The sequence below is a fragment of the Erythrolamprus reginae genome, chromosome Z (genome assembly GCF_031021105.1).
Source record: "Erythrolamprus reginae isolate rEryReg1 chromosome Z, rEryReg1.hap1, whole genome shotgun sequence".
Taxonomy (NCBI): Eukaryota; Metazoa; Chordata; class Lepidosauria; order Squamata; family Dipsadidae; genus Erythrolamprus; species Erythrolamprus reginae.
In genome coordinates, this window is record NC_091963.1 from 76,191,333 (window position 1) to 76,207,392 (window position 16,060).

The 16,060-nt window shown below is 40.3% G+C and overlaps 1 protein-coding gene across 1 annotated transcript in view; it reads right to left on the bottom strand.

Annotated features, from left to right (window-relative positions):
- Window positions 1-1,080: 1,080 nt before the first annotated feature.
- The window catches only part of NPHP3 (nephrocystin 3), a 381,101-nt gene continuing 366,121 nt past the window's right edge, over window positions 1,081-16,060 (bottom strand). Inside the window, exons 26-27 of the mRNA XM_070726361.1 lie at window positions 4,883-4,998; window positions 1,081-2,788 (exon numbers count right to left, since the gene is read on the bottom strand). Coding sequence (XP_070582462.1) covers window positions 2,614-2,788; window positions 4,883-4,998 — 291 coding nt within the window. The 3' untranslated portion in view covers window positions 1,081-2,613. The remainder of the gene's footprint in view (window positions 2,789-4,882; window positions 4,999-16,060) is intronic.

Here is a 16,060-nt window from a genome sequence, read left to right on the forward strand (position 1 = left end):
ACTTTTAAATTAAAAAACAAGGAAGACTCCGATTACTATAAAACATGGAACTATTTTTATGATTGGTTCAAAAGAAGAAATAAAAACTCAAATTAAAATACAACAACAATACATTTTTTTCCTTTTTTGATATAGTAGATTACAAGGAAAATTTGTATGAAATCAAACTAATTAAGTAAGAATGTACGAAGGCGGCTAAGAAAATAAAAACAATTATTTGTTTATTGTTATAGTTAATATTGTTTATTGTACTTAATCATTTAATATGATTATAATTCATTATTATTTTTGTCTGAATGTGCTTTTGTTTAGTTTTGTTTTGCTTTTTTTCTGTTTATTTTGTTTTTTGTTACAGTTTGTAAATGTGTATATATATATATTAAACTAATAAAAAATTATTTAACATAAAGTCTGTCATCTGCACCTCTATAACTGTCTGGTTTGGTGCTGCAACCCAACAGGACCGACAGACTTCGGAGGATAGTCAGAACTGAATAAAAAAACAATTGCTGCCAACCTGCCTTCCATTGAGGACCTGTATACTGCACGAGTCAAAAAGAGGGCGGGGAAAATATTTACCCCTGACCCCTCACATCCTGGACATAAACTGTTTCAACTCCTACCCTCAAAACGTCGCTACAGAGCACTGTGCATCAAGACAACTAGACATAAGAACAGTTTTTTCCCAAGTGCCATTACTCTACTAAACAAATAATTCCCTCACTGTCAGACTTTTTACTAAGTCTGCACTTCTATTTCTACTAGTTTTTCTCATCATTCCTATCATCCTTTTCCTCCCACTTAGGACTACAGTGGTACCTCGAGATACGAGTTTAATTCGTTCCGGACCTGGGCTCTTAAGTCGAGCAGCTCTTATCTCGAACGACTTTTCCCCATAGGAATTAATGTAAATAATTTTAATTGGTTCCAGCCCTCAAAAAACTCACAAAGTTAGTCTAAATTATGCAGAAAGACATGTTTTTAATGAAGAAATGTACATGTACATATAAATGAATAATGAAGTTTCTTTCACTTAACTTGTAAACTTTCTTAAACTTTTAAATTTACATATGTTCAACTTCTCTGCCACCCAATCCTGTAGGACAGAGGTCCCCAACCCTTTTTGCACCAGGGACCGGCTTTAAGCGATCAAGAGAGGAATGGGTGAATGAATGGACGGAGGGTGGGAAGGAAGGAAAGAGGGAAGGGACAGGAACAGAGGAAGGAAGCAAGGAAACTTATGAAAGGGGAGAGTAAGAGGAATGAGTGAAGGGAGGGAGGGAGGGAAGAAGGTGGGAAGGAGAAAGAAAAGAAGAAATAGAGGAAGGGAAGGTAAAAGAGAGAAATAAAAAGAGCAAGAAAGAAAGAAAGAAAGAAAGAAAGAAAGAAAGAAAGAAAGGGGGAAGGGACAGGAACAGAGGAAGGAAGCAAGGAAACTTATGAAAGGGGAGAGTAAGAGAGGAATGAGTGAAGGGAGGGAGGGAGGGAAGAAGGTGGGAAGGAGAAAGAAAAGAAGAAATAGAGGAAGGGAAGGTAAAAGAGAGAAAGAAAAAGAGCAAGAAAGAAAGCTGCAAGCACCCCCCCGAACCCCCCAGGCCGGCTGCAACCTTTTAAAACACGCGCGCCGCTTCGCAGCTGTCTCCTGAAGCCGAACGCGGAAGTTAGCGTTTGGCTTCAGGAGACAGCTCCTTGGCGCTTGTATCTCGAATTTGGGCTTGTAAGTAGAACAAAAATATCTCTCCCCTCCCAGCTCTTATCTCGAGTTGCTCTTAAGTAGAGCAGCTCTTATGTCGGGGTTCCACTGTATATGACTGTAATTTGTTGCTTGTATCCTAAGATTTTTATTAATATTTATTGTTCCTTCATTGCTTATTTGACCTCCATGACAATCATTAAGTGTTGTACCACATGATTCTTGACAAATGTATCTTTTTCTTTTATGTATGTGCACCAAGACAAATTCCTTGTGTGTCCAATCACACTTGGCCAATAAAATTCTATTCTATTCTATTCTTGAATACATTTATGACAGTTGCACTGTGCTGGAGTCGTGTGAACATCATTTCTGGACAAGTAATGTCCTAAAATGGAATAAAATGCACTTAAAATAGCCTTGCTTAGCAAAATTTTGGGGTCAATTATCATCATAACTTAAAGACTACATATATTATCTGTATTAGTCAAATTTTAATACTTTGAGTATACATTTAATTTTTAAAAATAAAAATATAATCTCATTGAGATTAAAGCCTCTGCAGTAACATGCAGACTGTTAACTCCTTGTTTTGTTTTGTAACTACTTTCTGCAATGAAAAAAAAAGGCAGTCCAAAAACCCAAATGGCCAGTAAATGCTTTACTTACTTAATGGGGGCAGAACAACTCAAGTTGTTCTAACAAAGGTAGAAAAAATTAATAGCATTTTTTAAAAACATTAGCCAAATCTTTAAAAAACAGTGGGCTTTAGCTGAATATAATATGCTCAAAATCAATGTTAGTAAACTAATACAAATCTTTAACTGTTTTTCTCTTCTCTTTTTCCACTCTTTTAAAATGGAACATTATTTCTTTTCAGCAAAAATATTTCCTTCTTATGATTAATATACTACCTTCCCTTATTTTGGTCCATGTTGAAAATACTTGTGAGAAAAATCGCTTTTAATGCTGAGTGCATCTCCAGTTGATGAGTGATGAGAAGTAGCTTTTCCACCCATTATCATCTCTTCTTCTTTAATTTCCATGGCTTTCTTATAAAGCTCAGCAGCCTTTTCAAAGTCACCTCCTTCATAGCTTTGGGGAGAAAAGAGGGTAGGACTTAATAAAGTCTTAAAGGTCTTTTGTTTGAGCAGGAGTTTGAATTAGAGTGAAGAGGTGCAAAAAATTTTACTACCACACTCTGGGCGTGGCTTGTCAGCCATGTGATCAGGTGGGAATGTGGTTGGTGACTTAAAGGTGGCCAACTTGACGTCACTTATGTCAAGGCTCTGGGTTAGGGTGCCTGGCCTCTCACCTCAAAGAGATACAATTCCCCTATCTGTTTACTATTACTGAACATCCAAAATATACTATTTTTTTCTATGTATATACAGGGGTGGACAAAAGAATGGAAACACCTTGAAAAATCATCAAAATATCTTTTAATATGGTGTTGGCCCACCATTTGCGGCAAATACACCCTCAATTCTCTGAGATATTGATTCATACAAATTGTGAATTGTTTCCAAAGGAATTTTAGCCCATTCTTCAGTTAAAGCGCCCTCCAAGTCTTTTAGAGACAATGGTGGTGGAAATCGACTTGTTACTTGAATCCTTAAAACCGACCATAAATGCTCAATATTGAGGTCTGGTGATTGTGGTGGCCAGATGAAATGCTGAACTTCATTAGAATGTTCCTCGTGCCAATATTTAACAATTCTTGCTCTATGGATTGGTGCATTATCATCTTGAAAGATGGCATCCCCCTCTGGAAACAGTTCTTGAACCATAGGATGAATTTGGTCGGCCAAAATTCCTAAATAGTGATGGCTGTTAATTCTTCCATGAAGGGAAATCATTGGCCCAGCGGATTTCCAAGAAATAGCACCCCAGATCATCACTGAACCCCCACCATGTTTGACGGTTGGGAGAAGGCAGTCTGGATGAAATGATTAAACATGGCCGGAGGTCGGAAAAAGGGTAAACATTGATTTGTCAGAGAAAATCACATTTTGCCACTGCTCGAGGGACCATTTCTGGTGGTTTCTACACCACTCTAAATGCTTTGAAACATTTGTCTTTAAGAGCAGAGATTTTCTAATTGCAGCTCTTCCGTAGAATCCCGGTTTGTGAAGCTCCTTTCGAACAGTTTTTCTGGAAACTGAGTTCTGTATGTATCTATTGAGCTCTGCAGTGATTTTAGGAGCTGTGGTCTTGTGATCTGCTCCAACAATTCGCTTTAGAGTCTCTCTCAGAAACTTCAACTTTCGACCAGACCCGTGCTTGACTGAGGACGTTTTCCATTCTCTTTCAAAAGCAGTCATTACTTTTGACACATTAATTCTTGAAATGCCAAACATTCAGGCACTTTCTGTTACACTAGCACCTGCCATTCGAGCACTAACAATTTGACCTCTTTGAAAGTCTGAGAGGTCTGCCATTTCTAGAAGGTTATAACCAATTTCCTTAAATTTCTATTTTAAAAAAGGTAGTTTAAAAAAACATACCAAATAACAGAATTAAAAAAAATTAAAATATGTCAAGTTTTGAATGATTTGAACATGTTCAAACATTGTGATGCCACAAAATCAAGTGTTTCCATGTTTTTGTCCACCCCTGTATGCCATATGTGTACATACATATTACACACAAGCACAAACAAAAATATACATTATCTACTATATAAACTGTATGTGTATGTACACACACATGCACGCACAGTTCTTCTAAAATTATACACATTCAATTTCATTTACTGCAATAGGAAAAACATACCCAGAGCCCAGAAGGGGAAAAAAAAAAAAAATTCAACCGGTTCTGCGTACCTGACTGTACCTATAGGAGCCTATCACTGCCTACAATCCTTTTAACTCTGTTATTCTGTTAAAGATTTATAATCTACATCCTCATTCCAAGTCCAACATCCAACATCTTTCTAAGTCCACCATCCTCCATCCACCATCTTTCCCATTATAGCCTAAATTCAACAATATGGAGAAAATTTTATTCAGTCATTCAGTGATACGCAGCCTCTGCCTAGCTGGATTTTGCATAGGCTACAAGCAGATTAAGTGGCTCAAAGGCATAAATGCTTCAGTACCATCCATTCACTACCAACATATAAATGTTAGGAGCTGCTATAATTAGTGGCAATTTATCTAGAATAAAACAAACACATTTACTTGATACCTTAGCACAGCCAAATTTTTTAATGTTTCCCCTACACGAGGATGCATATGTCCAAAGCTGTCTTCATAAATTTTCAGTGCATGTTCATACAGAGGCAACGCTTCCTGGTGTTTTTTCTAAAAAACCAAAAATAATAAAACAAAATTAGGCATGCATTTTTAAAATATTTACTAAAATTCATTTTAAAGCTGGAAAATCAGTCTGATTGTCTATAGTACAAGGTTTATGGCAACAGGAATTGAATATCCCCTCTCCCCAAAGTTTAGCAGTTATGTGCAAACATAAGATCCTTTTGTTAGGGCTCTGTCCAAATAGTTGGGTTGGCAATATATAAACAAGCCAACTATGTATGTTTGTATGTATTAAGGTAATATAGCTTTAAATGTATTACTGAGTTCCAATCGGCTATGGTGTTGCAAATTACCATAAGAGGGCGATAGAGAGCATGATTCTCTCTGCTGAGTCATTCATTATTCTTTGCCTGATATGGTTAGCTCTGTGATAGTTTGATGTATTTATAAGCTGTATGTTTGACATGTAAGACAAAGACAGGCCTGTAAGAAGATTATTGTATTGAGAGATATTGACTGATTTGAATGTGTATGACCTGGACTATTTAACTTGACTGTACTATTTCTAAAAGTAAACACTAATTGCACTTTAATGTATCTATGTTTGTTTGTTTTATTTGATTTCTATGCCACCCTTCTCCTGAGACTTAGGGCGGCTTACAACATGTTAGAAATCTACATAAAACTTCCGGTAGGGGGAAACTTCCGGTGGGAGTGTGGGCTCTGCAGGTGGGAAAAAACGAGCTCCGTTCTTGATGGCTGTTTAATTTTCGCTGTTGGAGACCCTTCGAGGTACATGAATCTGAAGGACGACGTGGAGGAAGAGGGGCATCCCGGACTGCAGCGGGGTGAAGGCGTTTGCTGCTGCGAAGGTCCAGAGATTTGCCCCAATCCAGGAAAAAAAAGACACCAATACAGGGAAAAACTTTGTAAAAGAAGGATTGAGGAGATTGGTGCTGATTCTTGGAGCACAGGAACACATGGTCACCAGATGGGAAACTGCTGAGCACTTGGTAAATATGGACAGAGAGGGTTACAACAGAATCCAGGGTGTTCGACTTTAAACAACTTATAATTGAAATAAACTGTGCTTCGTAAATAATACTGATAGAAATTTAGAGAAACCTTTTTTCCCCTCCTTCTCTTGAGGAATTCTTGCTCAGAAGTCTTGCTGAGAAGTTTATTTATAAAACGAACAGTAGCCTGTTACTGTTATACTATCTGTTGCCACCAAGACTGTTACAAGGTATCTCTTATGTTTTGAACTAGAGGATTTTTCTGTCCCTTTTGGAAATTGAATATTTGGACTTTTACAACTTTACTTTTGCTAACTATTTTTGTACTAAATATTTTTACTCCTATTTTTTTTCATCCTATTTGACTTTTTCCTCTTAGAGTTACTTAGTATTAACTGATAAGAATAAGGATATTTAATAACATAGTGTTATAGCTGTCTTTCCTTGCCTCTCATTTTCTCCTTTCTTTTAATATATTTGATAGTTAAATCTTAAACTTGACTTAATTTAATCTAAATGTTTACTTTTATATCTTATTTAGTATAAAGACTGATATTTATATTTTATATCCAAAGAGGTTGTTATAGAGCAGCGGTCCCCAAACTACGGCCCGCGGGCCGGATGCGGCCCGCTGAGGTCATTTACCCGGCCCGTGGCAGCGTACGAAATTTTACCATCTATAATATACTAAGTTCCGAATGTCATCTCCACTCTGCTGCCGAGCGTCTGGCGGCGGCAAGGAAGAGGAAAGCCAGGAGGGCGGGGAGGAAAGCACCCTATGGCAGAGCAGCAACAGTTCCTCTGAGAAAGAAATTGGCCAATTGCTTTCCTCCCCGCCCCCTGGCTTTCCGCCTCCTCCTCCTCCTCCAGACGCTCAGCTGCAGACCGTCTTTGTCCCTCCAGTGCCGCTTTTTTGCTTTTTTTTTTTTGCACCGGTGAGGTTTGCGCGCGCTTGGGCACTTTTGGCGTGTGGGGGGTCTGCTGCGGAGAGGGGGAGAGAGAGAGAGAGAAAGAGGGAGACATAGAAAGGGAGTGTGAGAGAGAAATAACGCAAGAAAGAGAGGAAGAGAGAGAGCGGGAGAGTGCTGCTTTTTTGCTTCTTCGCTGCCCGCGGGGAGCCTGGAAGCCCTGCAAGAGCGTCTGGAGGGGGCAGTAAACAAGACCGGCTCTTGGTCCCTTGAGCCCGCCACCGCCGCCTCTGTTCGGGCGAAGGGATCTCCTTGGTGGAGAAAGGAAGGAAGCCAAAGGAAGCTCAGCTCAACGAGGGCCGGCTGTTGGTCCCTTGAAGCTGCCGCCGCCGCCGCCCACCGAGGAGATCCCTTCGCCTGAACGGAGGTGGCGGCGGCGGGCTCAAGGGACCAACAGCCGGTCTTTCTCGGTGCTGAATTGTTGCAGCCTCTGAGGCTGCCTCTGCCTCCGCCAAGGGACCAACAGCCGGTCCTTTTCGGACCGAGGCCGCCCACCGAGGAGATCCCTTCGCCTGGAGGCGGATGCGGCCTCAGAAGCTGCAACAATTCAGCGCGGAGAAAGACCGGCTCTTGGTTCCTTGAGCTCACCGCCGCCGCCTCCGTTCGGGCGAAGGGATCTCCTTGGTGGGCGGCGGCGGCTGCAGCTTCAAGGGACCAACACCCGGTCCTCGTTGAGCTGAGCTTCCTTTGGCTTCCTTCGAGGCGGCAGGTGAGCTTTGCAGCTTTGCATCGAAGGAAGCCAAAGGAAGCTCAGCTTGGGGGCGGGCCTGAAGCAGCCACCGCCGCCTACTCCGCCCCGGGCTTCAGCTGCACTGGGCAGCTCTGGCGGGCGCGGGGCAGCAGGGCAAGCCACGAAGGTGGTGCCGCCAAATGTGGGTCGAGCGGGGGGGGCACTAAGCAGTAGCCGTAAGACGGCGGTGGGGCGGTTGGCTGCAAGGCACCGGCGCCAGCGGCTTGATGTGTTACGTACATTGCTGGCGCTGTGCTGGACATGGGGCTGGCACCTCCGTCCCGGCCCAGCCAGCGGGCCAGTGCCAGCCCTGTGCCCAGGCCCAGCGCAGCGCCAGCAATGTACTGCGACCCGACGTTGGTGCCACTGTCTTGGAGCTTCTGCTTTTTCTATAAACCAAGAAAACCTTGTATAACCAATCAGATGTTAACAAAAGAAAATTAAAAACAAAACATAAACATATATGAATCTCAGACTTCTTTCCACCCCCAAATAGTACGTTCCCATTTTGTTTTTTACATTAAAATAAGGTATGTGCAGTGTGCATAGGGATTTGTTCATAGTTTTTTTTATAGTCCGGCCCTCCAACAGTCTGAGGGACAGTGAACTGGCCCCCTGTGTAAAAAGTTTGGGGACCCCTGTTATAGAGATAAGTAGATTTATTACCAGTTTGTTCATTTTATATAAGGTCTTATATAAGGTAAATTTAATTCTAACTGATTGAATTAAGCAAGATTTATTTTATTTATTTACTTATTTGATTTGTATGCCGCCCCTCTCCGTAGACTCTGTTTGTGGTCTCCGGATGGTAATTTGGAATAGGATTTTCAGTATATTAGAAAAACAAGATAAAATATTAAAAGAAATGTTGAGTACTGCAACCATACAAATAACAAAAGGAGGTAAAACCCCAGATGCTATTGAGGCTGCAGGGGCTGCTTCTCCAGCAACCCAGTGCCCAATTGATGAGATGTTAATGGAAAAAGCAAGTAGTTCAACCTTTATACAACATTAAATATGGTCCAAGAGATAATGTTAAAGTTACAGGAGGCCATTACACAAAATCACGCTGAGTTAAAACTAGATATTTTACGATTGAACAACAATATGAAAACAATGCAGGGCATGGTGAAAAAAAATGAGGAACAGATTAAAATAATCGGTACAAAAGTAGGACAGAATGAAAAGAAGATAGAAAAAATGGATTATAAAACAAACAAAACCTACAAAGAATTGGAACACTCCTTGATAAATATGGAAATGGACAGATCTTCGTATTTTTTTAGATTTCAGAACATTGTAGAAAATAGGGAGGAGGATATAGAAAATCAAATGGCTGAATTAATAGTTGAAATACTTCAAAAGGACAAACAGGAAATAGATGAGGCATGCCGGACCCAAACTAATTATGGCAAGCATCATAATTTACCAAGAGAAGTACATGTGAGGTTTGCTAGGAGAAAAATTAAGGATGCGGTATATATGGCTACAAGAGGGCACACTTGGACATATAAAGAAAAGGAGATTAACATACTAAAGCAGATACCAAGGAGAGTAAGAGAACAGAGAGGAGATTACCAGTTTCTAAACTCCACTTTAACCCTGGTAAGCTCCTCGCATTTACTATGCACTTGTTACCCTTTGGGTCCTTTTAGACCCGGAGTATAAAAAGGTTGGTTCTAGCTACTGGAATGGTCTTTTTGAATACTTTTTTCACTAGTATACTAATTTGAACATTTCTGAACACAATGATATGAAAATTGAAATGAAAAAATGATGCTTATTTGTTTATTTTGCTCAGAAATGTCTGTGTGCACTTTTTTCAATTTATAGATAGAAGAGCCTGCCAAATCAGAATTTTTTTACCATCTTTGGCATTGGTATACTAATCTGAACATTTCTGAACATAATGAAATGAAAAAAATATTATGTTTTGAACACTTGTAGTCCTCCGGGTCATATGTGACCTGGAGTAAAAAAAGGTTGGTTCTAGCTACTGGAATGTTTTTTTTCAATACTTTTTTTCACTAGTATACTATTTTGAACATTTCTGAACACAATGAAATAAAATTGAAGTGAAAAAATTCTTTTAACTCTTGGATTTGTACTGTTTGTTGTGAGCCGCCCCGAGTCTTCAGAGAGGGGCGGCATACAAATCTAATAAATAAATAAATAAATAAAATCATCTTAAAATTTGAAGATATTACTGTAATCCAAATTATATATCTTTACTTGTTAAATCCACTTTTGGGCTCCTACTGTTTCAGAAGCTTTCGCTGTCTCCTCAACACAGATACAGCTGCTTTCTCCCATTTCCGGTAACTTTATTTTTTACTCCGTACTCCAAATAAGCTAAAACAGTCTCAAATCTTTATTTGGCTGCTTCACTCACCAGCACAGTATAAAATTCCATCTTCACCTCTCCAGCACAGTTCTTAACATTCTCTTCCCAAAACAAAGTCAGCATTTGTCGGAAAGTAAATTCAAGTTTTCTCTTGTAGTAAGTCTTCCAACCAGCAGGTGGGGGTGTTTTGCAAATTCCATAGAGTTCCTTTATTTTCTTACTTGAAAGCTTAAATCTCTCGGTAAATAAAAAGTAAATCAATCTTCTTATAATTTTTTTAGGATATTACTATAATCCAATATATATATCTTCACTTGTTAAATCCACTTTTGGGCTCTTGCTGTTTCAGAAGCTTTTACTGTCTCCTCACCGCAGATACAGCTGCTTCCTTCCATTTCCAGTAACTTTATTTTTTATTCCGAACACAAAATAAGCTAAAACAGTCTCCAATCTTTATTTGGCCACTTCACTCACCAGCACAGCTTAAAATTCCTCCTTCATCTCTCCAGCACAGTTCTTAGAGTTCTCTTCCCAGGTGTTCCCTCGCTGCTTCAATCCTTGCATTGCGGTGTCAGCGCCACGGCTTAGGTCGGCTCAGGCATGGCAACCTGGCCGATTTCGCACCGCCACCAGTGTAGGTCATGCTGATTCATCTGGGGGCTATGCCAACCCCAAACCAGACCCCCGGCAGCGACCCATCTTCACCTCCCCTCCAGGGAGGATCTGGACCGGTTCCATGGATACCAGGACCCCCAGGTGGTGGGGATTCGAAGCACCCCCATGGGCGAAGTGGAACTTTGTGCCATCGTGGCCATTGGCCCCACCCCTCTCTGACAACAATTAATATTGACTTCACTCTGGAATTTTTTTTATTGGGAATTATAAGAAAAACCTATTCAAGAAACATAAAATATATTTTACTCCATATTGTGACTGCAGCGAGAATTGCATGCGCACAAAGATTGAATGATTTAAAAATATCTGAGGATAAGAGAAATAATTAAGAAAGTATATGATTGTGTAGAAATGGATTGACTAACTATAGCAATAAATGATAAAAAAGACTCAGATTATTATAATATCTGGACAACATGGTATAAATGGATAGAAAAAAGGAAAACAGACCTATAACAAAAATGTGTGTATCAGAATATAGGTATAGATATAAAATTTTACAACATATGAATAACAAGAAATTAGTTGGATGTTAACTTACTGGAAAAATAGCTGGATCTATATTTGTATTTGTCTTGGTATATTTTTGAATGTAATTTTTTTAATGTATAAAATTTAATTATTATTTTTTTTTAAAGAAATCTACGTAAAACTATATATTAGAAACCCAGAGTTAAAACTAAACAAACAGGGTTCCAGCACTGGTATGCAGGCAGCTTGAGCTGAGAACTCCGTTCAACCCTCCCCCAGAAAGCCTGCTCAGCAGCTCAAACAAAAATCAGGTTCCTAGCATGTGGGAACTTCCACAGTGGGTGCCTCTGTATTTTATGAAACGTTACCTTTTATGGAGCAGACACAAACCTAGAATCACAGCTGAACAGAACACAAGGAATACAAAACTCTCTCCAAAATGGCGCCTCCCTCTCCAGATCCCAAATCTCAGAGACAACAAACCTCCCAAGTAAAAGCCTTAATTACTGAGCAAGGTACTCAAATTTTATTAACCCTTGAAGCACCGGATTACAGTAACATGGCAATTGAAGTTGCTAAACTGCTTGCTCCAGACCTTAAAGATACACTCACAAATACAATACAAGAGACTCTAAATGCCTTAAAAGCTGATGTAGCACAGCAGGGCTTGCACCTTGAAGAAACAGACAAACGCTTGACTATAATAGTAACAGAAATGGAGGAAAACTACAGCATGCTTAAAGATGTGATCCAAGCAACTACCAAATTACATGAACGTATTGAGGACTTAGAAAATCGCTCCAGAAGGAATAACCTCCGAATGGTAGGTCTTATAGATGATATCCCTGCAAAGGAATTGCGCGCCATTTGTGAAAAGGATTTACCTGCTGCTTTGAGTCTTCCTCATCCTTTCAAAATAGAAAGAGCCCATAAGATAGGGGCGATACGCCCCCAAAATTTGGACAACGTAAAGGAAGGTGCTGTAAGACCTAGACAGGTCATAATGAAATTTCTAGACTATGTGAAGAAAGAAGAATTGCTGAGAACCTATAGAAATCACAGAGACACAGTTAAAGTGAGAGGCTACAAAATCCTCCTATTTGCAGATTATTCAGCAGAGGTTACAAAAAAAAGAAAAACATTTAGTGGAATATGCTCTGAATTAGCAAAACCAAAGGTGCCTTTCCAATTACTTTATGAAGCCATTTTAAAAATGAGACATTCTGATGGCTCTTAATTTATAATCCGGCAGGAGAAGCTCAAAGACATCTACTGCCATCCCCTGATGAAATAGAGTCACGCAACCTAAGATCTCTGCTTGAAGACCAAGATACACAGCAATCCAGACCGGGATTTACCATCAACTCTGGTATCAAAGGAGCAATGCTGAAAAGAGGGAACTTCATGCAACAAATCTGGAAAAAACCAAGACTACTCCATTACAAGATGAAGACTGGCCAGCTTTGGGACATAAGACAGCTTCAGCAGTAAAAGGCAGACCTTCCAAGGCAATCTACAATGCACACAATATAAACTAAAATAGTTTAAAGGGGGGGGGGAGCTGTTACATATAAATACTACAATTATTGGGGAGGAAAGAAGGAGATGGCCAACTGGTACCAGAAAAAAAAGAAGTCACTTAAAATTTAAAGAAACGTTATTAGTTAATTGAGAATTTCTGTTTTTTTACTATTGTTTTATTGAGTTAGAAAGGTTGATCTCTAGCAGGGTCTTTGGCAAAGGAAAGGAAAGCAGGAGTTTTGTTGCTTATCCATAAAAATATTCAACATGAAATCTACTCAATAGATACCGATGATGCAGGTAGACTTTTAAATGTCAGAATATCTAGTCCAATAGGGGAGCTTAGTATATATAATTTGTATGCTCCAAATGCGGGACAGCATACTTATTATATAGAGATCCAATCCCTGTTATTAGGAGATGCTTTCCCTAATAAGATATTGGGAGGAGATATGAATGAAGTTGTCTCAGTGCTGGAGAATAGGAAACTAAATATGAGCATTGTACACTGGGGGAAACCCAGACTTGCCTTGCAGACTACTGGACACTTGGCGCTTCAAGCATCCAAATGGGAAAGAATATACCCATTATTCACACCCCCATGACTCGTGGTCATGTATTGACTATATTTTACTCAGCCCATCCCTTCTACCTAGGACCTCATCAGTAAATATTGAAGATTTAGTAATCTCAAATCACTCCCGTTTCATTGAATATGCAAGAAATATACCCAAAAGGTAACAATTATATTTGGAGATTCCCATCCTTTCTACTAAAAGATGGAAATTTTGACCTGTTACTCAGGAGATGGTGGCATGAATATGTAAGTGAAATCCTCTTTTGGGAAACAGCAAAAGCTGTTCTTACGGGGTAGAATTATGGCCGATGTCCAATCAATAAAAAAGATAAGACAGCAATATGCCTTGACATCTGCTGAGGTGAGAACTGCTTATATGAACTTCCTCTCATTCCCAACCACTTTAAACAAAGACCGATGGGTTGAGGCCCAAAGGGCCTTTGATATATGGGCAGAGCAGAAGGGGGCATTCGTACGGTCTTTACTGGAAATGAAATTACACCAGTTTGGAAATAAATCTGGCAAACTACTGGCCAACCTAGCAAGGGGTACATTATCACAGACAAATATACACAGGCTCAAATGACCCAATGGAACGTATACTACTAATCCCAAGGAAATAATAAATATTCTAGGAAACTACTTCACTAAATTTTACACCGATACAAAAGTAAATGTTACCAAAGGAATGGAATTCCTTCAGAGGGTTCATATGCCATGGCTATCTACAGAACAACTAGAGATATTAAACGCCCCAATCACGGCAGAGGAAGTACAAAAAAACATCAAGTCACTACCTACAGGCAAAGCCCCAGGCCCAGATAGCTACACAGGGGACTTTTATAAAACAATGCAGGAACAAATTACTCCATTTCTTACAGGACTGTATTCTTCTTTGCTATCAGGATGCCAATTATCAAACTCTTTAAATATAGCACATGTCAAATTATTGCCAAAATCTGGGAAAACTTGTGATGAACCAGCCTCTTTTAGACCAATATCACTTATTAATGTAGACTTAAAAATTATATCCAAGTTAATGGCAAACCGATTGGCAAATATTCTCCCTACATTAATAACACCTACACAGGTAGGCTTTACCCAAGGCAGGGCTGCAGTTACCAACGTGAGGAAAGCTCTATTAGCTCTGGATCAGGCATCTACCAGGGTATCGCTGGGAGCAGCACCAGGCCTAATCACTATAGAAGCTGAGAAAGCTTTTGATAGTGTGAAATGGCAGTGGCTGGGACAGGTACGTGACCATATTGACTACAAGGTCCTTTCTGTACCTATATACAAGGCCTCTACCAAGCACCTAAGGCAAGAATATGTACTACAGGATTTATATCCACACCTTTCTCTTTGTTGAAGGGGACTCGCCAAGGGTCTCCTCTTTCACCCCTACTTTTCAATCTGACCATTGAACCCCTGGCAAGATATCTAGTGGAACAAAATACATTTAAAGGAATACAAATAGGATTTTCTACACTTAAGACCACATTTTTTGCAGATGATATCCTTCTGTTCATGTCTGACCCATGCAGGGATCTCCCCAAAATTTTAACTTTATTTAAGGACTTTGGCTCATTTTCGGGGTTCAAAATAAATAAATCTAAATGTGAAATCCTATTCCTGGAAGGAAACAGACCGATGGGAAGTACAGGAAAAGAGATAGTAGGGATACCTGTAGTATCAAATTTTGTGAAATACTTAGACATAAAAATTGGACATACAGCAGAATCGGTATATATTTATTTATTCGATTTTTATTTATTTATTCGATTTTCATGCCGCCCTTCTCTCTAGACTCAGGGCGGCTTACAACATGTTAGCAATAACTTTTTAATAGAGCCAGCCTATTGCCCCCACAATCCGGGTCCTCATTTTACCCACCTCGGAAGGATGGATGGCTGTGTCAACCTTGAGCTGGTGATGAGATTTGAACTGCTGACCTTCAGATCTACAGTCAGCTTCAATGGCCTATAGTACAGCACTCTATCTGCTGCACCACTCCGGCTCCTCCATTAATTACAAAAATAATTCAAGAACTACAACGATGGCATAACCTCCCCATTTCTTTTTTGGGATGTAATCATTTAATAAAAATGATGTCTTTTTCCAAACTATTATATCCAATATAAACAATTCCCCTTCTTGAAAGGGCGGCCGATTAAACGCCTGGCCGCCATTTGTAGAGGCGAGAATTAGCTCGGCGCCAATCGGTGCAGGGGAGATCTCTCGCGATAGCTCCCAGCATCCTTTGTGGCTCACACAGACCGTCGGGAGGCATGGGCGTGGCTATCACCCTATTTCAGGGCCTATAGCGCCACCCATGCCTCCTCGCCAGCATGCCGCCCTGCAGACAACTTCGTTTTTGACTTCTTCTGTGAGCCGTCGGAGCTACCCCCCTTTTTTTCTTTCTGAGGGGTGCCAAGGAAGAAGGAGAGGACGGTGCCATTTCAGAGCCCCTGGGATCGCAGAAATCACCAGGGGCAACGTTGCTTACAAGGCAACTAGGAAGCAAGAACGAAACAGGAAAAGAAATCACGGCGCTGTTTCTGAGCCCCTGGGATTGTAGCGATCTCCAAGGGCAATTTAGGTATTGGAGGGAAGGGCAGCTGGGAGGACTAGCAAGATCTCACCTTGGGAGGCTGCAGCTAGGAGCGCAGTTTGAGGCTCCTCAGGCGGGGGGTGCAGGGAGACTCAGAGCAGCTGATAGAGGCTGCTGGTAGAGCGACTCCACGAACAACAATCGTTCTCTTCAACGAGGAAGACGAAGGATGACTGCTCCAAGCCCCTGGGATA